At 39.9% G+C, this 26,560-nt stretch overlaps 1 protein-coding gene across 1 annotated transcript; it reads left to right on the top strand.

The window, feature by feature from the left end:
* Nucleotides 1-1,362: 1,362 nt before the first annotated feature.
* Nucleotides 1,363-26,560, top strand: LOC145632944 (uncharacterized). Its single transcript, XM_081685265.1, has 2 exons — nucleotides 1,363-2,740; nucleotides 26,442-26,560. The coding sequence occupies exons 1-2, from the start codon at nucleotides 1,363-1,365 to the stop codon at nucleotides 26,558-26,560; spliced, it is 1,497 nt and encodes a 498-aa protein (XP_081541391.1).

Raw genomic sequence — 26,560 nt, 5'->3', positions numbered from 1 at the left:
TTCATTCCTGAGGAAGCCTCTCTGAAAGTTCTAACAGTCTGGGTTCGTATTCCAAACTTGTCTGTTGAATATTTTGATAAAGAATTCCTTAAAAAAATAGGAGCAAAAATTGGGAAAGTAATTAGAATAGATAAATCTACTGCTTATGCCGAGCGAGGACAATTCACAAGATTGAGTGTTGAAATTGATTTGTCTAAACCTTTACTCTCGAAATTTTGGCTCAAAGGTAAAATTTGGAGGGTACAATACGAAGGGATCAAACTCATTTTCTAAAAGTGTGGTATGTTAGGGCACGTTGAAGATCAGTGTGCTTCGACACATTTAAATGAAGACATGGTTATAGATCAAGTCAATAGAGATATTGATAAACACCATGCTCAAGTCAAGGAAATTGAGAAACATCCAAGGCCGGAGGAGGAGACTGATTTCGGCTCATGGATGTTGGTAAAAAAACCGGCCAGAAAGCGCAACCCCAGGGTTGATAATAAACCACCACCGGAAACAACTAAAGATGGTGTAAAAGTGGCTGAAAAAAGTCAATTGGCTAAAGGAGCGCCAATTCAAAATTCAAAACAAAATCAAAAACAGAATATGTCAAAATCTTTTGGGTCGAGATTTGATGCGCTTAATGAGGAAACTAAGGCACATGATTAGCAACTAGATGATTTGGCTCTTGAGATATACACACAAAAGATATGGAAATATTTTCCTCACAAAATTTAAGTAAGGATAATATTTTTGATACCTCTGTTAATCTTGGGGATAACTCCCAAAATATTCCAAAAGATAATAATTTCCATCTAGGAAATAATAAAGCTGGAAATTCTAATTCCTCAAGAAATAAGAAAAATAATCAGCCTACCAAAACTAAGTCTCAAAAAGATCCTTCACAAAAGCAAACTCCTTTGAAGCCAATTGAAAACGAACTACCAAAAATATTTCCTACTGTAAACAAAAGCCATATCAACCATCCAGGCAAAGAAAATTTAAGCTTTGAAGCTGAAAGCTCATTAGAAGCTACTTTCGCAAAGTCATATCAAGAAGGTACTATAGTGATTGAAACAGAGGAAGCAGAGGACGAAGTTGTGTTAGGTAGCCATGCAATATTACAATCACGAGGTGATTTCCTTATCAATCCCACCAGAGAAAACCATATTTGTGGGGCAAACAATGGACACTCCATACCTGATCATAGCCGACCCTTTGACCCATGTGATGGAAGTTCGGGAGGAGACGTGGATAGAACTGATTCCGGAGCCACCAGAATTAGTGGTGTACCTCCAAATTCCAGTTGAAATTAATCGACTTATTCGATTGATTGAAGAAGCTTATTTAAGTAATCCCAATTATAATATTAATACCATGAGTGCAAACCTAGCCTCGAATTCCTTGCCTATTTCCTGTATGATTTGGAATGTACAGGGGGCCGGAAGTAGAGAATTTATTTTTGCTCTTAAGGAAATAATTAGAGTGCATAAACCGAATGTAATTGCTTTAGTGGAAACCCATATGGGAGGAGCTCAAGCTGACAAAATAGCTACTATTATTGGGTATAATGGCCATTCGAGGGTTGATGCCCAAGGATTTAGTGGAGGTATATGGGTCTTTTGGAGAAGGGAACTAGTCACGGTGGAACCTATCCGAAAGAACAATCAATTTATTACTATGGAGATTAAAAGAGTTGATGGTATTCCATGGTATTTTACAGCCGTGTATGGTAGTCCCGATCCTTCAAAGAGACAAGCTCTTTGGAAAGAGTTAAAAGAGTTTGCTGCCACAAATAATGTTCCGTGGATGCTAGCAGGAGATTTTAATGATACGAGATTTCGTTGGGAAAGAAGTTCTAGTTGTACTGAGACATCTAGAAGATCTACTCGATTTAATGAATGGGTGGAGGATGTAGGCTTACTTGAAATTGTATTTAATGGTGCCTCCCACACGTGGACGAGAGGCAATTCTGTTGAAACTTGGCAAAGCGCTAGACTTGATCGAGCGTTATGTAACGGAGTTTGGAGTTTAAGATTTCCTAATGCCTCGGTGAAACACTTACCTGCGATTCAATCTGATCACTGCCCCATTATTATAGCCCCGAATGGTTTTGCTCCAATTTTAGAAATAAATAGACCATTTCGGTTTAAGGCTGCATGGATGACACATGAGAATTTTCGTGAATTTAATGAGAAAAAATGGAAGCAGGATGTTCCCCTTATGCCAAACCTTCACCAACTTGCAAAGGATTTACAGGAATGGAATAAATCGACATTCCATAATATTTTCAAGAAAAAACGAAACCTTATGGCTCGCATAGCAGGTGTTCAACACGCCCTTGCTCTTCAAAAAGCAAGAGACTTAATTAAGCTTGAATCTAAACTCAGAGTGGAGTTAGATGAGGTTCTTGCCCAAGAAGAATTGCTTTGGTACCAAAAGTCTAGAGTGGAATGGATAAAAGGTGGGGATCGGAACACAACATTCTTCCATCTTAGCAGTATAGCTCGTAGATGGCGTAACAAAGTTACTGCCATAAAGGAGGATTCGAATGGGCAGTGGCTAACTGAGAGAGAAGAGGTCCAAAATAATATTGTTAATTATTTCAAAACCTTGTTCGATAGTGAAGAAAGTCAGCAGCATGAAGACCTCCCTCGTGACATCTTCCCTGAATTCACCACTCAGGATTGGAATTCATTAATAAGGCCGTTTCTCAATTGTGAAATTGACATGGTCATAAAAGAAATGGGTGCCTGTAGGCGTCGTTCGAAGTGCGCCTACGTAAAAGCATGTTGTGAATATGCTTGCCACTCATAGGAAGTGGGATTTGACATAATACGATTAGGGACAAATAAAGTAGGGAGCCGCCAACAAGTTTTTTAAGTAACTTGAAAACCGTTCACGGATCATAAAAAGGCAACCACGATAAGGGACAACGAAAGGCAACAACGATTGACCCGTGAAGGTTACACCCCATTCATAATCCATGAGATTACTAACTCCATATGGTTCGGAACCACAAAAGCAGGATCGGGGATGATGGTACGAAGTGAGTCATGGTGTCACATTCGCCCGTATTGGCCTCTACTCGATTCTTATAGTGAAAAGTGATTCCTGCGATCTCAAAGGAATACAAACAAAAATTCAATTTGCTCCAATCTATTATTAAGCTAAATTGGTTTAATATTAATGCAACACATAATTCTAAAATATCGTGATCACTTGATTTAATAACAAGATTAAAAAGGATCCTAAACCGGTTGTCCAAATTATCTTATTAGGCGTGATTTTCAATTACATATTCCCTTTAAACATGCAATATGGTGATCATACCAATAATAGAATAAACATTAATATTGGAAGCAATTTTACCATAATTCCAACAATATAAAATCGTTAGAAAAATAATAGAAATAAAAGGAACATAATTCTTACTTTGATTCTGTTTGTTTGCAACTACAAAATAATAAACGAGTTAGTAACTTCAAGGAAATAATAAGAAAACAATAATTAAATATTAAATAAAGTAGAGTTAATTTGGGGCCAAACCCTCAAACAGTTCTACCTTTCACGCCTTGGCTTAAGGACAGAACCACAAGTAAAGTATGGACTCCTTGGAGTACTTGAAGAAGGAATTTTGAAATAAGAAGGGTAGGCTAGTGTTTAGGCTAAAGCATAGAAGAGAGAAAAAAACTAGAGAATTAATTGATGCCCTGTACATCAGCAATGAGGGGGTATTTATAGAGAAAATGTGCTGAGGGAACACACGGAACCCTAAAATGATAAAAACCCTAAAAAAGTATCCCGCGACACGGCAAACCGTACCGTGACACGGGAAGTCCCACCGCCAGACGGGAAACATTCCCGTGACACGATGCAATTTTAGTGTGACGCGGGAAATATTTAGCAAACGGGGAAGAAAACGCGTTAAGGGTTTACGCGGAAAGGACACAGAAATTCCCGTGTCACAGCAGGTTTCCCGTGTCACGGGAAATCCCACCGTCAGACGGGAATGATTCCCGTGACACGGTGGATTTCTGCCGTGGCGCGGGAACTTTCAGCCCGCTTTTCCGTCTAAATACATTTTCAACCCTAATTTCGTTCAGCATTTTAAGTGCCGATTGATAATTTCGGGCTTTTTTTTTTCTGATTTATTATTATTTGGGCTAAAATAAGAAAATAAGTAAATAAAATAAATAGAAGGTTTGGGCCAAAAATAAATAATAAAACAATAAAATAAAAAAGGTTTGGGATGAAATTAAATAATAAATTTGGGCTGAAATTAAAACTATGCTTTTACCAAACATCGAGACTAATTCATGGACTGTTCAAAAATACGAATACGATTTTTTAAGCACTCTCGGGATTAAATACTGAACCCGACCAATAGTAGCGGTGAAAGGTTGTTCATCACCGGGTTTGGTTTTGGGGAGACATTTTTAGGTGTCTACAGAAGCCCCCACTTTAACTGAGTTTGTAGAAACGTCAGTTTCGAAAACGATAGTCAAAGTAGTCGATAGGGACGGAGAATGATTTAAGACGTTCTGCAATCCTAAATCACTCTGTATACGTCGATACCTGCAGAAAAATGTTAATTCCACAGATAAAAGAGTAAAAGGATAGAATACGTATCTGACACCAGTTTATCGGTGACAAATGAGTTTGGCAGCTTTTTATGCTTGAAGGAATCCACCGGATAACGTTCGTTGAAACGCTTTCCATGCCTGAGGAAAGTCGACTGAGGAGTTTGGGAGTTTTCTAAGCCTGAAGAAACCTACCGGATGATACTTTCCATGCCTGAGGAAAGTCGACATATGAATTTGGTGTCATTCTATGCTTGAAGAAATCTACCAATGATGCTTTCCATGCTTGTGGAAAGCCGACAAAGGAATTTGGCGGTTTTCTATGCTTTGAAGAAAAATCCACCGATAACGCTTTCCAAGCTTGAGGAAAGCCGACTTGGCGGTTCTCTATACTTGAAGAAAAATCCACCGATAACGTTTTCCATGCTTGAGGAAAGCCGACTTGGTGGTTCTCTATACTTGAAGAAAAATCCACCGATAACGCTTTCCATGCTTGAGGAAAGCCGACTTGGCGGTTTTCTATGCTTGAAGAAAAATCCACCGATAACGCTTTCCAACCTTGAGGAAAGACGACGACTACTGTAATGCTGAAATTTGCAAGTGTATGATGGTTCAATTATCCCCGAATGTGGGCCACAGATGATTCACACCTTCAAGTCGATTATCCGACCATATTAGGCGCTTAAAATATCGACAAAAATTGACTTTAATGCTTCTAGGGGCAAAATAGTAATTTTGGTACCCTCCAACCGTCAGTTAGAATTTTCCGCGTAATTTTACCGAAAAATTAACTGTCTAATTTGCGCGGAAAATCGTGCAGCTTTGGTAAAAAATGCCAGGAATATTCGCTGCCAGCTTCGAAAAATGTGCAAAATAACAGCCTGAACCCCGTGCCACGTGGACCCATCCCGCGACACGGTGGTGTTTTGCCGTCGGACGAGAGTAATTCCCGTGTCGCGGGAATTTTTGGCACAAAAAATTCCACGCGCTTCTTTTCACGCGCCTGAACACCGTTGCTTAATAACGGAAAATGTGGAACGGTAACGGGGTCGTGCAACGGTTATTTGTGACTTTAAATATCAGCCATTTCTCCCATTTGCTCACTCACCATTTCTCTTTCTTGTCTTGTTTTCACTCCATTTTTTTTAACTGCTCGGATTCCCGTGTCTCGGCGGCGACTCACCGGCGCTCGGTTTTTTCTTCCGTCGACCGGGTTTCTCCTCCGTGGCGCGGCAGTGCTGCTGGTTCGTATTTCCATTTCTTTTTTTTTTCTTTTCTTCGCTGAGATTTTGCTGCTGCTCGTTTCTGCGCTTGCTGTCGCCGTTGCCTGAGGTTGCCGCTGCTACTGCCGGAGTTCCGCTACAACCCAGACTCACCGTGACACGGGCTGTTTGTAATCCCTTATATTTTTGAATATATTATAAATGAAATTATATATTATTTATAATATTTATTTGTATTTTTTAGGAATTTAATTTCAAAAGTTTCAATTTTTAATTTGGGTCGAAAATTATTTTGGTACAAATTTTTATACATACCTTCATTTTATAATTCATGTCCAAATAAACAAAGCCAAACTCATCTTACTTACTTAATTGGCCCATTAATTTTATGAGGCCCAATCTTACTATTTACCCTACACCACTCTCTCTCCTATAAATACCCCATACATCCCCAATTTTTTCCCACACTAAAGGTTAGTCTTATTTTCTCTCCTCTTTATTTTATTTTCTTATTTTCCTTTTATTTTTAATTTTCTTTTTCCTTTAATTTTCTTTTCTTTTCCCTTTTTCTTTTCTTTTTCTTTCTTTCTTTTTTTCCTCCTCTTTACGTGAGTTTTGACTCACCACCAACTGCCACCTGCTGCCGCCTGCTGCCCGCCACCACCGCCGGCGACCCACTAGCGGCCCAGCCGTGGCCTACCATGGCTGCCCCTCTCTCTCTCCTTTGTTTTATTTCATTTATGCTTAATGTTTGATTCATTAGTTTTGGGTTTTGATTTTATAGTATTAAGTTTATATTTTTAGTATCAAAATCATGTTTTTGATGTTTTAAACTAATAATTTCAGATTATAATTGTTGTTATAATTTTCAGATTTTATAATTTTAAAACCTAGGGTTTCAATTCATTTAAATTGGGATTTTAGGGTTCTTATGACTAATTAAATTGGGGCTTTTGTTCCTATTGGATTTCTATTGATTAATTAAGCATAAAACATGTTTTTAAGGAAGTTTTAAGAACTTTTAATCAAATTTATATTGCTGGAAATTTGTTTAAGTGTTAATTTGTGATTATTGGTTGTTTTCTAGGAAGTGATTATTTCTAAGGAGACTTTTAATTGATTAAAAGTGGCACAAAGGATTTTTTATACGAGGTACGTACATGTCTACTTCGTTGTAAGTAGTATCATGTTTAGGTACCAAAGAAAATAACTTAGTTTCATGATTAGAGAACACTTGGATGAAAATTGTTTGGTTATACATTTAATTAATTCATGTGCTTATGTTTATGAGACATGTTTTGGTGAAATGATTATGTTTGTATGGAATTATGGATGCAAACATGTTGAATTATATTGGATTAATTGTTTGTATGGAATGTTGATACAAGCATAATTTTATTGGATTGGTTTGTTAACCACATTTGGATTATTAAAGGATTGGAATTGAATGGTTTAAGTGGAATGAATTTATTAATTATTCCACAAGGTTGTTATTTATTTTATTTATTAATCAAGCATGACTTGTTAGTATGTTGAGTAAAAGTGGATTAAGCCGAAATGGCTAGGTGGGTTGACTATGTTCAACAATTTGGATAATTTGGAAGTTTAATGAAATTAAAGGTCAATTTGTGATGTGATCACCATTGTCCTAAATAAGATTAAAAATAAATTGATGTATGATTTTTATGTATGGTCTATTGGATTGAGTCGACTATTAATTAAAATTGTAATCACGTAAAGTGAAACATGGATGAGCAATAAAACTCTGGAAAGCGTGCACTTCTAGAGTATTGACAATTATGGGTTGGGGTACACGGTGGTAGCCCGTGGCTTTCTGAGGCTTGTTTGATCAACATGTCCTCTTCTCTTTTGGTATTTACATTTTTATTTTATAATGAAAGTTAGATGGGATCCTAGACTAACTTTGTGAGAATGGAGTCGCGCCCATTCTTGCATCGCGCTAAACTTTTATTTTAAATGGTCATTTAGGGCCAAAATGATTTGGTGGATTGGACAACCTCGTCTATTGCTTACTCCAAATTAAATTAATTAAATTAAATATAAAGAGTCAAGTGTTTGGAATTGATTAGCAAGTATGTTGAGTCGATTGAATTGTTTAAGTGTGGAGTCTTGATTAATGAATTCGAGTTGTATATTTATTTACTTTAACTAGTTGAGCATGCTAGATTTTGTGCATTGTAGCTTGTATGTACTCAGCTTTGCTGATTGCGTGCTTTTGTGTGTTTTCTTTTGGTCATGGACTTCGCCTTTCAATGACCCTGTGATGATCCAATTATTACACTTGTATTATTGGGGAGCAGTATTGCACAGGTTAGCTTGATGATGTGAAGTTCGGTGATTTGACATACGCATTGTCAAGGGATTGGTGTGATTGAGAGTATTCGTCCTTTGTGTTGAACCTATTTATGTTTCACTACTTTAATTATGTTTTGGAACTTTGATTATTGGTTTGGTTTTAATAAGGGCCTTTATGGTTCCAATTTGTAAGCTTTGACTTATTGGGTTTCTAAATTATATTATTTTAATATTTAAGTTGGATTTCCGCTGCAATACTTTGATAAAGCCATAACGTTTTAACACGTGGCGGTAACATGCCAATGGTTCTCCTCTATTTTTATTTAAAGTAAGTGGTTTGGAAAAGGGAGAATTATTGGGGTGTTACACTGTTCTTACCGAGTCACGACAGTTGCTGACCGTGTCACGGCGGTCGCGCTGCAGTCTTCACGACTGCTCGAGCTTTTGGAGCTCAAATCTTCATCAATTCTGCTATAATTTTGCTACTTTCCTCATTTCCGATTCTCTACAAGGATATATGTAAGTTTCCCTTGATTTTGCCTCGAATTTGCTTCAAATGAGTAATTTCATGAAAAACCCTTAAAAATCAATTTAGGGATTTTTTGATTTTGAGGTTTATGTTGAAATTCTTGCTATGAATTTACTTGCACATGTATGTATGCGTGTTTGTGAGCGATTTGAGACAAAAATTGCATGATTTGGTGAAGAATTGAGCAAATCACCATTTTTGGTACTACTTGTGGTAAATGGTATTCCTTGCTGTTCATGTTGTTCTTTTGCACTTGAAATGATGACATGTTGGTTGTAGATCTTGTAAAATATGCTATGACGCGTCGATCTATTGTTTTTGTGCAATTTTGAGACATGTTTTGTATTGTGTATGTACTACATTGTCATGGAGAACATAGTATCATGCAATTAGGAGAACATAGTATTAGTTCGTCATGGAGAAACTAAATACTATAAATAATTCCATTATTTTGCCAATTTTTAGCCTTGAGGTAAAAATTTAGCGTATAATGCAATAAATAACTAAATAACTTAGGAAGTGATGCTAAGCATTTAGATTTTTTATTAAAATGCAACTCGATATAAATAACTAAATGTCTTAGGAAATGATATTAAGCATTTAGCTTTTTATTTTTATAATAGCATGCCTAGGCGACGGGATCGCGATCTTTCTACCCATGGCCGACGTCAGGCTTTTCGGGAGGACACTCCCACGATTCCCGAGGGTATGGATGACGACGTCTTAGAGTCTGAGCCTCGGGCCTCTACGGGTAGAGGTAGGTGGGTTCCACCTCTGTGGACTTTGGTTTTCTGTCGTGAGAACCACGTTTCTTATCGCCCACTTGCCGGCATAGTTGACGGCACGCTTCGCCACCACGGTTCTTGAGCCGGAGATTTGATTCCTCGACTTCACCAGATTATCACGAGGGATCCTGCTACGAACGCCTTATGGGAATCAGCTGGTTTAGTGGACTTTTATTCGGCGGTCGTAGGGTTCCGCAGCCCCCGAGGTTGCGGTGCGACAGTCGTTCGCGCATTGTTAGAGTATTTTTGGGATACTACCAACACCTTTCACTTTGCTTGGGGGGAGATGACAGTGACCCCTCTGGACTTTAGCATGATTAGCGGTCTACGCTTCACTGACCGGGCTGTAGCACAGATGTCTGATCTTTCTTGGGGAGCGGCTGAGGCAGCCGATTTGTTAGGTCCGATCATTCAGCATATCAAGACCCAGCCGGTGTCTCGAGGTGGTCCTAGGAGCGGGTGATCGGAGCTGGCTTCGGTTCTAGCTCGTGGTTTTGACATGGAGGAGACATCGGCTGAGCAGCGAGTGCGGATCTTCATTCTGATTCTTATTTCCATGACTCTTTCTCCTGATAGGAGTTCACGTGCACTTCTTTGCTACCTCCCTTCTTTAGTCAGGATCAGTGAGATAGGATCCTTTAGCTGGCCAGCCTCGGATATGCGGACCCTCTCTTGTCGTTACGTCATGGTTGTAGGTAGCTGAACGACGAGTCTCTCGTCACTGTCTACGGTCTATGGAGAGTCGTAGAGGTGACGATCGTTTCCTCTTCTTGTTTTATTTTAATTTGTTCGACTCATGTGCTCAAAGATTACTATTTATTGCAGCTATGGTTCTACGAGTACTTCCCAGGATTGGCTCCTCGACGGCGTCGTGGAGCGGTTCATGACTTCCCTGTCGGGGCCAGCTGGCGTGACCGAGGAGAGTCACGGGTGGAGTCTATCTCTGCGCTGCGCGGGCTGCTACGCCGAGGCACCTCTTCTGTTGGCGTAAGAATTAGTTTTGTAGCCTGTTATTTTCTCTCTGACGTTATTTCCGGTGTTTCATGCCAACTTTTTATGGTTTTCAGGTTGCCATTGATGTCTAGTATCGTCCTTGGGCTGGGATGACTAATCTTCCCGAGGCCTTGCATCTTTTAGCGCACCGCACTGTTTTGGTTGGTACCGGACGCTGTGTCTGGTATTTGGGGGAGCGTGTCGTTCGTCAGCACAGTGGTGATCGCTTTGTGGTGCCCTTATCTCCACTGGAGTCGATGCTGGACTCGCGCTTGCTTAGGGAGTTGATAAACAGGGGAGAGCGCTACACTTTTCCTTGGCAGGAGCTTGTGCACATGGAGGGTGATTACGCGTAGGACTTGCTTCCCTCTCTAGCTCCTTCACCCCGCCTTCCTGAGGTATGATTTCTTTTGAGGATTTTTGTCACTAGTCTTTGTTTAAATAGTCGAATAACTTGATTATTCGATCGTATTTTCAGACGACTGTTCGCCCCATGGGGAGGATTGAGATTCCGCCTCAATCCGTCTGCTATCCAGGGCCGATTGGTTTTACCGAGGACAATATTGCTGACGCGCCAGAGGGTTTCAGACAGGCGCAGGAGTCTCTGCCCGAGGTTTTTGAGCCGGTAAGTTTTTGATGCATTATTCATCTTTTTAACACCGCTTGTTACTGATTTTTCTTTGTTTTGTTCTCAGCCTAACTGCCCGGAGATGATGGGACTCATGAAGCTGGTTGACACTCTGAAGTACTGCATCATCAAGCTTCGGCGTGGTGCGAGTTGTCGGAGCAGTTCTGGCGATGTTCTTGAGGTATGCTCATTTTTTTTTCACTTCTACCATTTGTTTTATTTTGCATTGTTGACGCCTTTTGATTTTGTATCTTTCAGGAGCAACGGAGGTCCCGCTCGCGCTCAAGGCATAGAGGCTCGGACGAGGGGGAGCTTAGTCGTGGTAGACGATCTCCTGAGGTTCATCGGCATTCTCAATCTCAACGGGAGCCTCATATTACTCAGCCGTTTCAGGAGGCTCAGTGGCAACAGCCTCAGTCTTCCCAGCGCTTTCAGGGTCAGGGTCAGAGGCAGCGACAATCGTTTTTACAGCCTTCACAGCCTGAGTTTAGGCCTGTTTTGACTCCCGTGGATCCTGGTTTATTTTCAGCTCCATCGTCTGGGATTCCTCCACCGGTGTCGGGCTTGTTTTCAGTTCCAGTGTATGGGACGATGCCTCCACCGACGATTCCCATGTCTTTGAGTCAGTCGACACCGTTTGCCAGTTGGACGGGTCCTGCTTTGAGTTTGACTGCTGCTGGAGTCACAGGGACTAGTAGGGACACTACTCTCCGTACTCGGATGATGGCGGGACTCTTTGGCTCACCGTTCCCGTATTCACAGGCTGGAGATGATACTGATCCTAACTCTTTTAGTTCTGCAGATTTTTGACCGAGGGTCTTTATTTGTACATACTGTGACGACACTTGACGCTGCTTATTTATTATGACTCATTTTGTACATTATTCACAGTTTATGTACTTATTAGTGTGTGTTAGTGTGTGCTTGAGACTCATTGTGTGTGATTGTGTATTTATTAATGACGCGACAAAAAAACGTAAGTGGAGTAAGTGGAGGGTACCGACCTTCCCCAAAAGAAAAAGAAATAAAGAGACAAGAAAAAAAATAAATAGAATAAATAAATAAATATATAAATAATAAAGAAAAAAAAGAAATAAAATGAATAAAATACTAAAAAATAATAAATAAATAAATAAATAAATAAAAATTAAATGATAAAAATAAAATAATAAAAATAATAAAAAGAATAATAAAAAAAAGTTGAGAATTTTATTAGGAATGAAACTCTCAGAAAACTGAAAAATAAATGGTGAAGATAAAATACTAAAAAAAATCCGGATAGATACAGGAAAAGATAAAAAAAGAAAACGCGTGGGCGCCGTGACACGACACTGTACACCGTGTCACGGCAAATATTGCTGTGTCGCGGCACAAATTCTCGTGACACGGTGGAACTCCCCGTGTCACGGTGCGCGTATTCTACAGCGGTGTGTGTAGACACCCATTTGTGTCTCCCCAAAACCAAACCCATTGATGAGTACCTTTCACGTCGAATCATAATCGAATGAAGTGAAAGTGTGGAAAGTTTAGTGTTGCGAATAGTTTTAATTTTCTTTTCTCTTCTCTCTGTTTTTGAAAACTTATTTTAAGAAAACAGCCAATCCAGTTTGGTTGGTCCATGATATGGGTCCAATAGTAGTGTAGTTGGATGGGGCTTGACAAGAGCCTTCCAACGATATATTATAAGCCCAATTCCGATGAATATTGAGGAAGTTATGGCCAATTTATTAAACTGGGCCCGGTTTGAGCCTTATATGCGGCCCAATGATCTTGGGGAGGGCCTAATATGATTTATCATTGCTAATGCAATTAGGAATGGTTTTAGTCTTCTAGATTTTTCTAGAAGGTTCTTTTTCATTCCTAATTCAATTAGCATTGATAAATTGACTTTTGTTGACTTTTCAAAGTTTTAATTAAAAGCAAATAGCATTTTTGAGGAAAATATACGATCTTATCCTCCTGTATGGCAAAACTTATCTGATTTGAGAAAAGCGCGTCAAAAACAAGCTTGGCGCCTGGAGCTAGGCCTGACGCTAGTTAGCCAGGGTTGGCGCCAGCTCTGTTTCAGTTGCGCCAATGCTCTGTTTTGTTAATTTTATCTTTTTGGGCTGATTTTCTCTATAAATAACGACGTAAAAACTCCGTTTTCATTCACCTACAATCAGTTTTCATTCGCAATCATTAATTCTCTCATTCTCTTTTAATTATTCACCAATTCTCATCAAGTTTTCTTGATCATTCATTCATCCATCTCTCTTCTTTTTCTAAAAACTAGTCTTTTACATACAAAATTCCGCATTCGTAAGATCTAGAAACACCTAGCCATATTCGAAGTTGCCTTCGCCCTAGACGTGAAAGGTTTAATTTCTGAGGGTTTGGTCCCAAATCTCTCTTTCAATTATTTAATTTAATTGTTTGTTTATTATTTTCCTTGAAGTTACTAACGTGTGTATTTTGTTATTAGAAAGAGGTACGAGGCATCAAAGTAAGTACTTTAATTGATTTATTGATGTTATGATGTAGAAATCATGTTTAAGTTGCTATTATGATATTCCTAGTACCATGTTTAGGGAAAAGGTTATAATATGAAATATGCTTAATATGATTCCTGCGATGCTTCCTATGTTCTTTCTAATATTTATGATTGTTAGTATCATGTTAGGGTTAAAGATTTGATTTTTATTGCTTAGTGACATGCTAGGGTTTGTTATTAATCTTGTTAGTATCATGCCTAGGATCTTGCTATTATTATGCTTTAATATTAACATGAACACGATTATGATTATAATTGTTTTAATTTATGATAATTATTTTATTTATTATTAATATTATAATTATTATTTATTATGATTATGATTATGATTATTATTACTGTTATGATTATTATCATGTTGCTTGATATTTATTGTATTGCTTGATCACACCTTTTGTGCATGTTTAAAGGGAATTAGTACTTGTAATCACGCTTAATAAGATAATTGTTAATCTTGTTAGGGTTAATTTGATTATAATTTCAAGTGATCGCCAATAATAGATTTGTTTGTGCATTTATATTCAACCAACATAGATAAACAGGTTTAGGTTAATCCTATTGATTGTATGTTGATTAGAAAGCGCACATGAATACGATCAGAATAAAGTAGAGGCCTATTATTAGGGCAGGTTTAATCTCTTTTAGGTTGGATTTGTACCATCATCCTCGAACCCTTATTTGGTTCTAAACCTTATGGAGTTGACGATCTCTTGGATCGTTAAGGGGTGTAACCTTCACCTCGAGAACGGTTTACAAGTTCCTAAAACTTGTTGGCGACTCTTTTACTCTATCTTCTTCCCTTTTGGACGCCACCGTACTTTAGTGTATGATCACATTGGGGTTCAAGCTAGGGTTTAACACTTGAAATTTATTCCCCACAGTGTGGTTTAATCGTATGGAAAGATAATTTCTGAGAAGTTCCGAGCGTTTTTGCTATAAAATAGGACCAGTATATTCGTGATATGCATAATTACGAAACACAAAATAATTAGAATTTCATATTTCAATAATAATGTCTCAGAATTTTGATAATACATTGCGCGACTGGTCTTATTCTTTAACCAATGCTGACAAAAGAGAGTTAGAATTGTTTCATGTCAGGGGTTTACTAGCCCTAAGGCATGTAGCGATTGAACATGATTTTCATAGGGAAGCATTAGACTATTGGAGTCCAGAAACACATTGTTTTAAATTTGATTACGATGAAATATGTCCCTTGCCGGAGGAATTCGGTGCCATCTTTGGATTTCCTGCTAGAAATCTTATTTCCATGCCTACCCTACGTGAATATTATTACCAAGATTTTGAATGCCATCTGAATCTAACAGCTCCAGATTTAAATAGAATTGTGTGTGGTAATGAGGTAGACTTAGAAAAACTTGCAAATTTATATTTTAATCTCCCTATCTCCAAGTCTTATCATGTATATCGTAGAAGGGCATATCTTTTTTTGCATGTTTAGCAAGCTTTTATTTGCAAACGGTAGGGTAGGACATGCTTGTCTAGCGTCTGTGCTTGAACATGTTGAATCTGGGAGATCTCCTATGCCTACGTGCCTTGGAGAAACATTTCGTGGCCTTGACGAAGCAAAAGCTGACCAGAAAGCCATCAGGAATGGCTCTCTGGTACTGCTGCAGGTAAAAATACGCTCCGGATAGCCCCCGTGACACAAAACAGGCACCGTGTCACACGGTGGCTCTTTGCCGTGACACGGTGAAGTCTGCCGTATCACGGGAAATCTGCATTTTTTTTCGCAGATTTGGTTGATGGAGCGTTTAGAACTATTTGAAGCCCCTAATGATATTGAAAAATATGACCCTAACGATCTAGTCCGCAGGAAGAAGAATTACTCTGTGAACATGTCGTATGAAGACTGGAAAAATTTCTTTGCAAAGAGAGAATTTTCCATTTGTTGGGTGGTGCCTTGGTGGAGGCTTACTAGGATGGTTGGTACAAATGATACTCCGTATTGCCGTGTTCCTAGTATCTCAAGACTGACTTTTTATTGTCCTTCTCGACTGATGCGGCAGTATGGACTTGAACAAGTAGTTCCACGCTATAACGATAGTCCTCGTGAAGTATTGTTTCATGAAAGAAACATTCACAAATACGAGACTTATTGGATTGGAAGACCTTTGTGGACCGTTTCTGCAAGAAACCAAGCTCCTCCTCCTTTATCTAGTGCATACAAGGCATGGTTGAATCCTAGAAGTAGGAGGGAACGAGTCGGATCACGCAAATCTGATGTGAAGAGTCGTCTTGGAAATAAGAAAGCACCTCCTAAAGATCGTCTAGGTCCAAGAACACAAGGGATTGAGTTTAAGACTCCTATAATGCCGAAAAGGAAGAATTATGTGAAAGGGAAGGGTAAAGAGAAGATGGTCTATAGAGAGAAACAACCGAAGAATTTTAAGAAAGGTGAAAGGGGTGAAAGTTCGACTAGGGGTGTGACGGTTCGGGCTACAAAAGACACATTAATGTTGAAGGCCGACCTAGTTGAAAAAGAGAATGAGGTTCCTAAAGTGAAGAGGGATTAGATCAGTATTGCTTTGCTTTTATGATTTATATATTTTTTTTAAAATAAGGCGTATGATGCCAATAATTGTAGTCACATTTATCTCAATAATAATAGCATATTTATTTTAGCCTTAAATAAAAAATTACAATGATTTTTTTTTTATTTTTAATATCCGAGTCAAGGAGTCGGATGCAATGGAAGAATGCAAATAAAAAAAACCTCGAGCAAATAATGAATTCGCAAAGACCGTGTCACAAAAATCCGAAATTCTGAAATTCCACCGTGTCACGGTGAAAAATTCCGTGACATGGTTGAAATTCCCGCGTCACGACAAATTTTTATTTTATTTTTTTTTCTCAGGTCCACCGTGCCACGGTGGACTGTGTCGTGACACGGTGGACATTCCCGTGTCGCGGCAAAACTCCTCCTTTTTTTTTGCTCAGGTCCACCGTGCCATGGTGGACTGTGCCGTAACACGGTGGACATTCCCGTGTCGCGGCAAAACCTCCTTTTTTTTTTTTTTTTTTTTTTTTTTGCAGTGACGAATGCTGAACTGACGCGTATACTTGATCGACAGAGGGAGGATTTTATTTTTTTTAAAGTGGCCGGGCCCCCTTGAGGGGTTGCCTACGTATCCTTAAAAAGGAATCAGGCCAAACGTAGCTCTATTAGGTCATGAACCCATGCGACTAGGCATAGAATTTCTTGAGTTGATCCAAGTTGGTTAAATTGTGGAAACCGTTACCGTCCATGTCTACCAATTGTGCCGCTCCGCCAGACAAGATGACTTTAACAATGTACGGGCCTGACCAATTTGGTATGAATTTTCCTCTTGGATCCAACACATTTTTACGAAGTGCCTTAAGCACCAGGTCACCCTCTTTGATGTTCCTAGTCTTGACTTTTTTATTAAAATGTCGCGCCATACGCTGTTGGTAGGTTTGGACATGATGCAAAGCTGCCAAGCGTTTTTCATCGAGTAAGACTAGTTCATCATATCTTGCTCTAATCCAGTCGACTTCATCTAGTTGACTTTCCAACGCGATTCGGAGAGAAGGGATTTTGAGCACTATTGGTTGTAGAACTTCAACTCCATAGACCAAAGAGAAAGGGGTAGCCCCCGTTGATGTACGAACAGAGGTTCGATAACCCCAAAGGGCGAAATGTAGCTTACTTGGACAATCCTTGTAATTTTCTGTCATCTTTTCGATGATAGTTTTCACATTTTAGTTTGCCGATTCGACCGCACCATTTGTTTGTGGCCTGTAAGGTGATGATCTGTTTGATACGATACTTCTGTAATAATTCCGCGCAATTGGCTTGGAAATGTGTTCCATTATCACTAATCATCTCATGAGGTACCCCATAGCGGCATATGATATTTTTCTAAATGAATTGAGCTACGTGTTTCAACGTTAGCTTAGCATATGAGGCAGCTTCGACCCATTTGGTGAAATAGTCGATCGCTACGAGGATGAATTCGTGCCCCCCTTGTCCAGGTGGTGTTATTTTTCCAATGATGTCGATGCCCCAAGTAGAGAAAGGCCATGAAGAAGTATATGTGTAGAGAAGCGAAGGTGGAACATGCTGTAAATTTGCGTAGACTTGACACTTCATACATTTCTTGACATGTTCGTGACAATCTCTCTCCATAGTAGTCCAATAATAACCTTGTCGTTGAATCTTTTGAACTAACATCTTCGCATTCATGTGCGTTCCACATATACCGACATGAAGATTTTCCATGGTTCTGTGTGCTTCTTTCTTGGCTATGCATAAGAGATTTCTCCCCATTGCAGTTCTCTTGTGGAGTTCTCCCCTGATGAGCACATACTGTGAGGTCAGGAGCCTCAAAGCACGGCTTGCCCTTTTATCAGTATTAGGAGGGTATTCTCCTCTTGTCACATAATTAAGGATATCTGTATACCATGGCTCTTCATCTTCTAATTGTGATTCTTGTTCATCGTCGAGTGCGTGAACGTAAGCCGGTTCATATCTTCTTTCTATGGTCAACGACATTCTGATTGTATCCGTTGGAATTTGCACCATTGATGCTAATTTAGCTAGTGCGTCGGCGAATTGGTTTTCTTCTCTTGGCAAATACGTATATTCCACTTCATCTAGTTGCTCCGTGAGAGTTTCTAAATGAGCTTGATACGTAGCGAGACTTTCACTTCTCACCTTCCATCTCTTGGAGATTTGGTTAATGATTAGTGAAGAATCACCGTAGATTCTGAGCTTCTTAATTCCCAAGGCGACAACTGTTTCTAACCCCAAAATACATGCTTCATATTCTGCTGCATTGTTGGTGACATCAAAGTCCAGCTTCATGGAAATTGGGATGTGCTCTTCATTGGGTGATACAAGCAAGACTCCTACACCACATCCTTTTTGGTTTGAAGCTCCATCGAAATAGAGCGTCCAGCTATCATCTTCGGTCATGAGTAAATCTTCGTCAGGGAAATCGTACTCATCTTCTTCTTTCTCAACTTCTTCTAGCGGAAAGTCTGTTAAGAAGTCAGAAACCGCAGAACCTTTGATGGCTTTTTGTGGTACAAATTTCAAGTCAAACTGAGCAAGATTGACTATCCACCTTGATAATATGCCATTGAGTGTTGCTTTTTCGAACAAGTATTTGAGAGGATCCATCTTGGACACGACATGCACTGTATGAGTGAGCATGTAATGTCTTAGTTTCTGTGCGGCCCACACAAATGCGAGACACAACTTTTCAAGTGGTGTGTATCGTGTCTCATATCCTTGAAGCTTCTTACTCAAGTAGTAGATTGCATTCTCCTTGCTTTCAATCTCTTGTGCTAGCATTACCCCCATTGTTTCTCTTGTGACCGTAAGGTAGAGTCAAAGAGGAAAGTCAGGTATTGCTGGCGCTAGCACGGGTGGATTTGCCAGGTACTCTTTGATTTTGTCGAAAGCTTTTTGGCAATCGTCATCCCATGTGACTGGGACATTTTTCTTAAGCTTCTTGAATATAGGTTCACATATTGTTGTGAGTTTTGATATGAACCTACTTATATATTGCAACCTTCCAATGAAACCTCGAATCTCCTTCTCATTCTTGGGCGGTGGCATGACAATGATCGCTTTTACTTTTGTGGGATCTATTTCAATCCCTCGAGAACTGATCACATATCAAAGTAATTTGCTTGACGTGACTTCGAATGCACACTTTGCTGGATTTAATCTCATATTGTACTTGCGGAGTCTTTCAAAGAACTTGCGAAGTGCAATGATGTGGCCCGGGCGATCTTTAGACTAAAGATCATATCATCGACATAGACCTCCACCTCTTTGTGCATCATGTCATGTAACAATGCTGTAGCTGCTCTTTGGTAGGTGGCACCCGCGTTTTTCAACCCGAATGGCATTACCGTATAGCAATATGTACCCCATTGTGTGATGAATGTGGTTTTCTCCATATCTTCTTCAGCCATCAATACTTGATTATATCCGGCGTAGCCGTCCATGAATGATAGGAGTGCATGGTTTGCTGTGTTATCGACCAGAATGTCAATGTGAGGTAGAGGGAACCCATCTTTCGGGCTTGCTTTATTGAGGTCCCTATAATCAACACACATTCTGACCCTTCCATCCTTCTTTGGAACTGGAACCACATTTGCTATCCATTCTAGATACTTGGATACTGTGATGAAACCTATGGCCAACTGCTTTCTGATTTCCTCTTTGATTTTGAGAACCACATCCGGTTTCACACGGCGCAACTTTTGTTTGACAGGCTTCATACCTGGAATGAGTGGTATCGTATGCTGAGCTATATCCCTGTCAATTCCTGGCATATCTTGGTATGACCAAGCAAATACATCAACTAATTCACTAAGCAAGTTAATTAGCTCTTTGCGTTCATCTTGACTTAGTGTTAATCTAATTTTTACTTCTTTAACAGTCGTATCATTGGAAATGTTAACTGTTTCTGTATCTTCGATAACTGCTGTTTTATTTTCATGTTCTTCCATTGCTTTTATTATTTCTTTGTCATTTTTATCATTAGCAAAGCAATATTGATCAGGGCTAGGGGAATGACACGCATCGTAAGCAAAGGTACTCATTTTATTGAATTCATCGGCTAATACATCAAGAGGGGCAAGGTCAGCTGCGACCTCACCGGAAAGAGAAAATTCAACAAGAGACTCAGGATTGGACTCTATAGCAGAAAGAGGGTTGACCTCAGAATCTAAGGACTCGTCTAAAGACTTATACTTAGACTCGGACTCGGACCCAGACGACTCAAACTCATTAAACATAGGACCCTCGCCAGCGGTTATTTCCAACTTCTCTCCGCTTGGTGTAGTGATCCTCAATGTCTTGCGCCACCCCTTTGAAATATTATCAGCTTGGACAATTAACTCGGAGGGGTCAAAATCCTTGTTTGCTATAACAGCTTGAACGAGCTCGGAATTATCATTGCTGACGGGCTTAGACTCATTCTTCTCCATTCCAAAAAGCAGGTTGATGCCTAGATCATCAGAGTTTGGGATAGCTGGTTTCTCAGTTGTGAAGAGCTCTTCGTCTTCATCAACAAAGTCACAATCGAGGAACATCTCGAATCCTAGTTCACGGTTCCCGTCGTGGACGAATGGCTCAGGGAATTCATAGCATGGGAAGTCTTCCCCTTCTTTGATGTACTGGCCATTGAGGGTGAATGGATATGGATCCATGGCCATTTCCGTCTTCGTGATTCGAGCGTTATTGCGAGCCTTCATCTTCAAAAGGGCTTGTCTCACATCTTCTTTTGTCGGCTTGAATCCTAAGCCAAAAGTATCCTTCTTGAGTGCACCAGGATGGTCCCAAAGTTCAGCCATTTTATTTTTGAGTCCGAGGGTCATTCCAGGAAAATGCCCTTGCTTCTTCGGAATGGCATTAATATTGGTGTTTGAATAGGGATTGAAGTCGAGATGGCACTTTTCCTCTTCTTCAATCACGAGTACATCATCGAGTGAAAACCCCCAAAGATCTTCGTCTTCTTCGTCATGTTCGACATGAACGATAGGAGTGTCGATAACTTGAATGCGCATAGGAGAGGCATCAATGGTAATTGGAACCCCTCCAACTATGGCTTTCACTTTCTGGTGCAGCGATGATGGAATCGCCTTTAGCTCATGAAGCCAAGGGCGTCCTAACAACAGATTAAAAGAGGCCTTAATATCTACCACCTGAAACTTGGTGCGACGTTCAATGGCCCCAGTAGTTATATTTAGTGTGATAGTACCCACGGCTTGACGGCGAGTATTATCATAAGCACGAATCCCTTGGGTCGAGGGAGTTAGTTCTTCATTCTTTATGCCCAACTTCTTTGCAGTGCGGAGTGGGAATACATTGATTGCAGAGCCGTTATCAACCAGGCTCATAGAACATTCATCTGCCTACACACCACAGTGAGGTGTAAGGCCTTATTATGTTGATCCCCTTCCGGGGGCAGATCCTTGTCAGAAAACGAAATCAGATTGCTAGTACTTGGCAATTCAGTAGTGAGAAAGTTGACCAGTCCTTGAGGAGTCATGTTATCATCAACTCCTATTTTCACCGGAGCATTCATCACAGCCTTTCGATACTCATGGGAGGTGGCCAAAAGCTTCCATACATTAATCTCCACCTTGGTCTTTTGCAATTGTTTGACCACATCGTTGTTCACAGGGTCAATGGGATAAACTATCGGATGTGATTGTGGTAGAGGTGGAGGTGGACTAGGTTGTTGCAACCGTCCACTTCTGGTGAGAACCTTGACCTCAAGGTCTCCCCAAACATCTTCACCTGTGCCAAGAGATGAACAGGCTTTATCCTTGAGATAGACGTCTTCATCATCACTATCCCAAATTCCATTCACTTCTTCAGAACTCGAGACAAATACAACTCCCGGCAGAGGTTCATTCACAGGTTGAATGAGTATTGACGGATCAAAGGAGACTTCATCTCCCATGATAGCCAAAGCATCGGAAAGAGGACCTGTTTGAATGTTAGGTTTCTTGCCCCCTGGAGGGACAGGAAGTTGATTAGCATTAATTAGGTCTTGGATTGCATCCTTCAACCTCCAACACTTCTTAGTATTATGACCCTTGCCTTAATGAAACTTGCAATAAGCATTGGGGTCATAGCTAGCGGTCCTATTCTCTGGTTGAGGTTTTTGAAATGGTCCAATTGGCATAATCAGTCCTTGACCATGCAAACGGTCAAAAGCAGCATCATAAGTCATTCCCAAAGGCGTGTAAACCCTCCTTTGCCTTTGGAATCTTTGAGGAGGAGCATTAAGGGCCAGCACATCATTGATATTGATATTGATATTGTTGGTAGCGTTATTGGGCTTGGAAGACGAAGAAGGAGTGTCGTTCTTTTTGTTTTTCCAAGTGTTGTTATCATTGTTGCTACCAGAAGTCTTCATTAGTTCGTCCTCGATATTGATTCCAATATCGTATACAGCTTCAAAGGTACTCAGAGGCAGAAACTTCAAGTGTTGCTTGTACTTATGAGTCAGATTGGCAATGAACAAGCGAACCATCTCTTTTTCCTTGGGGGGATCCACCAAGAGCGCGGCTGTTTCCCTCCACCTGCTTAAGTAAGTGGTGAAGCCTTCATTCTCTTTCTGTTTGAGAATGGAGAGTTCACGTTCAGAAGTCTTGACCTGAATGTTACACTTGTAATGATTCATAAAGCTTTCAGCAACATCCTCCCAGGTTGCGACATGTTTGGATTCCAAAGAGTAGAACCCCTGTTGACAGGCATGCTCCAAGGAAAGAGGGAACACTGTAGGGAAGAGTGTCACATCTACTCCCTTAAGAGCCATGGTTGCAGAAAAATCCTTCAAATGGAAAAGCGGATTATCAATAGGCTTGAATTTGGGAATGTCAGCAGTGGAAAACTTCTCAGGAAGCTTGTCTCTTATGGACGAAGAGGTGACAGGCTGTTCCACATAAGTGAATTCTTCAGAATTCTTACTCATCTGTTCCTTAACCTTGTCCATTGCAGCGGTAGTGACATTGTTTTGATTGTCTTGCTCTACCGTGTTGACTCTAGTGGTGAGTGTCTGCATCATGTTAGACAACATTTCAATTGTCTTGTTGATGTTCTCGATGTCTTCCTTAGTAGCCATTGGTTGAAAGTAGACTGGAGATGGATTTTGTGGAGATGATTGTGGTGGTTTCCTTGTAAGCCTCTTTGGTATAAGAGGTTGTTGAGGTATTGACTCGAACCGTAACAATCTACCCCTGCTTCTTGACCAAGTGCTGTGACACCGAAACAAACACACCTTTAATGACCAAACTTAACCTTAACCCATCCGGATAAAAAAAATTGAATTTAAAAAAAATCTATAATTTTGAATTCTATTTGTTTATTTTTTTTGTTTTTTAAAAAATATGAGAGGATACTATCCGACTTACTCCGAAAAAAAAAACGACACAAAAACAAGACTATCCTAAAATACGGTCAAAAAGTGGTGCACAACTAAGGAAAAAAGTGTGTGAACACGATATGTGAGTGATTAAGTGAGGTTATAGACGTGTGTTTTGACCGTACAACTAGACATGACACCAAACTGGACACATAAACCACATACGTACGCACAAAAACCGAAAAAAGACTGACGGGACACTTTTCCTGGGCAACGTGTCATGGTGCCGACTGTCGTGACACGGTGCAGTCTACCGTCAGACGGTAGAAAGCCCCGTGTCACGACACTGTTCACCGTGGCGCGGCAGAACATGCCGTGACACGGTGCACAGTTCCAGGTATGTTTTGTGATTTTTCCAGATTTTAATTGATTTTAGGTCCGTACTAATTATTATGTGAAAATAAAAACCCTCGGTCATGGGTTAAACAAAATAATAAACACATGAAGGTTAGCACCAAACAATCATGTAACATTTAAGCACGATGATGTAAAAAAGTTCGCAACCTAGAGTAAAGATCTATGTTCAACTATTGGTCAAGCTTTGGGTGTCAAAAGGGTACCATGGTTAAGAGTTTGGACGCGTTAGCAAGGCAGCCTCCCTTGAGGGTGTATGCCAACGGGCGGCTCTGCGAGTTCGTGATGAAATCGAACTCGACTCCATGGTTTTGGTGGATTTAATAACTCGGATGAACCCTTATTGCCATGAGCGTTTTTGGGTTGATAGAGCTTAAATCCCTCGGGGCTAAGACGCATGTAGAACACATACGTTTTTTCAGAAAAATCGAAGGAAGTTGACTGTGAGAAGAGAAAATAAGCCACCAGACTGATTTTAGGACTGCCGTGACACGGCAAAAATTCCCGTGCCACGATACTGCACACCGTTAGACGGTGCACTGTACCGTGAAACGGCAGATTTTGCCGTGGCACGGCAGTCAGAAAATCTGACTGGTGCCCTGTTTTCCTTCGTACGCAATCAAGTTATTCAATTTTTCCTACGGGACAGACCTAAATGCGACGTTAAAACGTCTATGCATATGCAAAAATGCCAAATTAATCACAATATTTTTTCAAGAATCTTTCAAGTCTCATCCACTCATCTTAATTAAATACCGATCACTCAAATCGATAAATAACCAAGAATCCTCCCTAGTGGAGTCGCCAAATTGTAGGCGTCGTTCGAAGTGTGCCTACGTAAAAGCATGTTGTGAATATGCTTGGCACTCATAGGAAGTGGGATTTGACATAATTCGATTAGGGACAAATAAAGTAGGGAGCCGCCAACAAGTTTTTTAAGGAACTTGTAAACTGTTCACGGATCATAAAAAGGAAACCACGATAAGGGACAACGAAAGGCAACAACGATTGACCCGTGAAGGTTACACCCCATTCATAATCCATGAGATTACTAACTCCATATGGTTCGGAACCACGAAAGGAGGATCGGGGATGATGGTACGAAGTGAGTCATGGAGTCACATTCGCCCGTATTGGCCTCTACTCGATTCTTATAGTGAAAAGTGATTCATGCGATCTCAAAGGCATACAAACAAAAATTCAATTTGCTCCAATCTATTATTAAGCTAAATTGGTTTAATATTAATGCAACACAGAATTCTAAAATATCGTGATCACTTGATTTAATAACAAGATTAAAAAGGATCCTAAACCGGTTGTCCAAATTATCTTATTAGGCGTGATTTTCAATTACATATTCCCTTTAAACGTGCAATATGGTGATCATAACTATAATAGAATAAACATTAATATTGGAAGCAATTTAACCATAATTCCAACAATATAAAATTATTAGAAAAATAATAGAAATAAAAGGAACATAATTCTTACTTTGATTCTGTTTGTTTGCACCTACAAAATAATAAACGAGTTAGTAACTTCAAGGAAATAATAATAAAACAATAATTAAATATTAAATAAAGTAGAGTTGATTTGGGGCCAAACCCTCAAACAGTTCTACCTTTCACGCCTTGGCTTAAGGACAGAACCACAAGTAAAGTATGGACTCCTTGGAGTACTTGAAGAAGGAATTTTGAAATAAGAAGGGTAGGCTAGTGTTTAGGCTAAAGCATAGAAGAGAGAAAAAAACTAGAGAATTAATTGATGCCCCGTACATCAGAAATGAGGGGGTATTTATAGAGAAAATGTGCTAAGGGAACACACGGAACCCTAAAATGATAAAAACCCTAAAAAAGTATCCCGCGACACGGCAAACCGTACCGTGACACGGGAAGTCCCACCGTCAGACGGGAAACATTTTCGTGACACGGTGCAATTTTAGTGTGACGCGAGAAATATTTAGGAAACGGGGAAGAAAACGCATTAAGGGTTTACGCGGAAAGGACACGGAAATTCCCGTGTCACAGCAGGTTTGCCGTGTCACGGGAAATCCCACCGTCAGACGGGAATGATTCCCGTGACACGGTGGATTCCTGCCGTGGCGCGGGAACTTTCAGCCCGCTTTTCCGTTTAAATACATTTTCAACCCTAATTTCGTTCAGCATTTTAAGTGCCGATTGATAATTTCGGGCTTATTTATTTATTTATTATTATTTAGGCTAAAATAAGAAAATAATTAAATAAAATAAATAGAAGGTTTGGGCCAAAAATAAATAATAAAACAATAAAATATAAAAGGTTTGGGCTGAAATTAAATAATAAATTTGGGCTGAAATTAAAGCTATGCTTTTACCAAACATCGAGACTAATCCCTGGACTGTTCAAAAATACGAATACGATTTTTTAAGCACTCTCGAGATTAAATACTGAACCCGACCAATAGTAGCGGTGAAAGGTTGTTCATCATCGGGTTTGGTTTTGGGGAGACATTTTTAGGTGTCTACAGTGCCCTTAAAGCTCCAGGACCAGATGGCTTTCAAGTTCTGTTTTTTTAGAAAAATTGGGACCTCGTAGCAAAGAATGTGTATGCTTTGGTTTTTGATGTACTTAATGGGAAAGGAATGCCGCCTAATTTGAATGACAACTTCCTAGTCCTCATTCCAAAAGTCGACAACCCTGAGATAGCTTCTTAA

Source organism: Chenopodium album, chromosome 5 (genome assembly GCF_948465745.1).
Source record: "Chenopodium album chromosome 5, dcCheAlbu1.1, whole genome shotgun sequence".
NCBI lineage: Eukaryota > Viridiplantae > Streptophyta > Magnoliopsida > Caryophyllales > Amaranthaceae > Chenopodium > Chenopodium album.
Note: the sequence above shows the minus strand (reverse complement) of the source record. Positions and strands in the feature narration are given on the sequence as shown.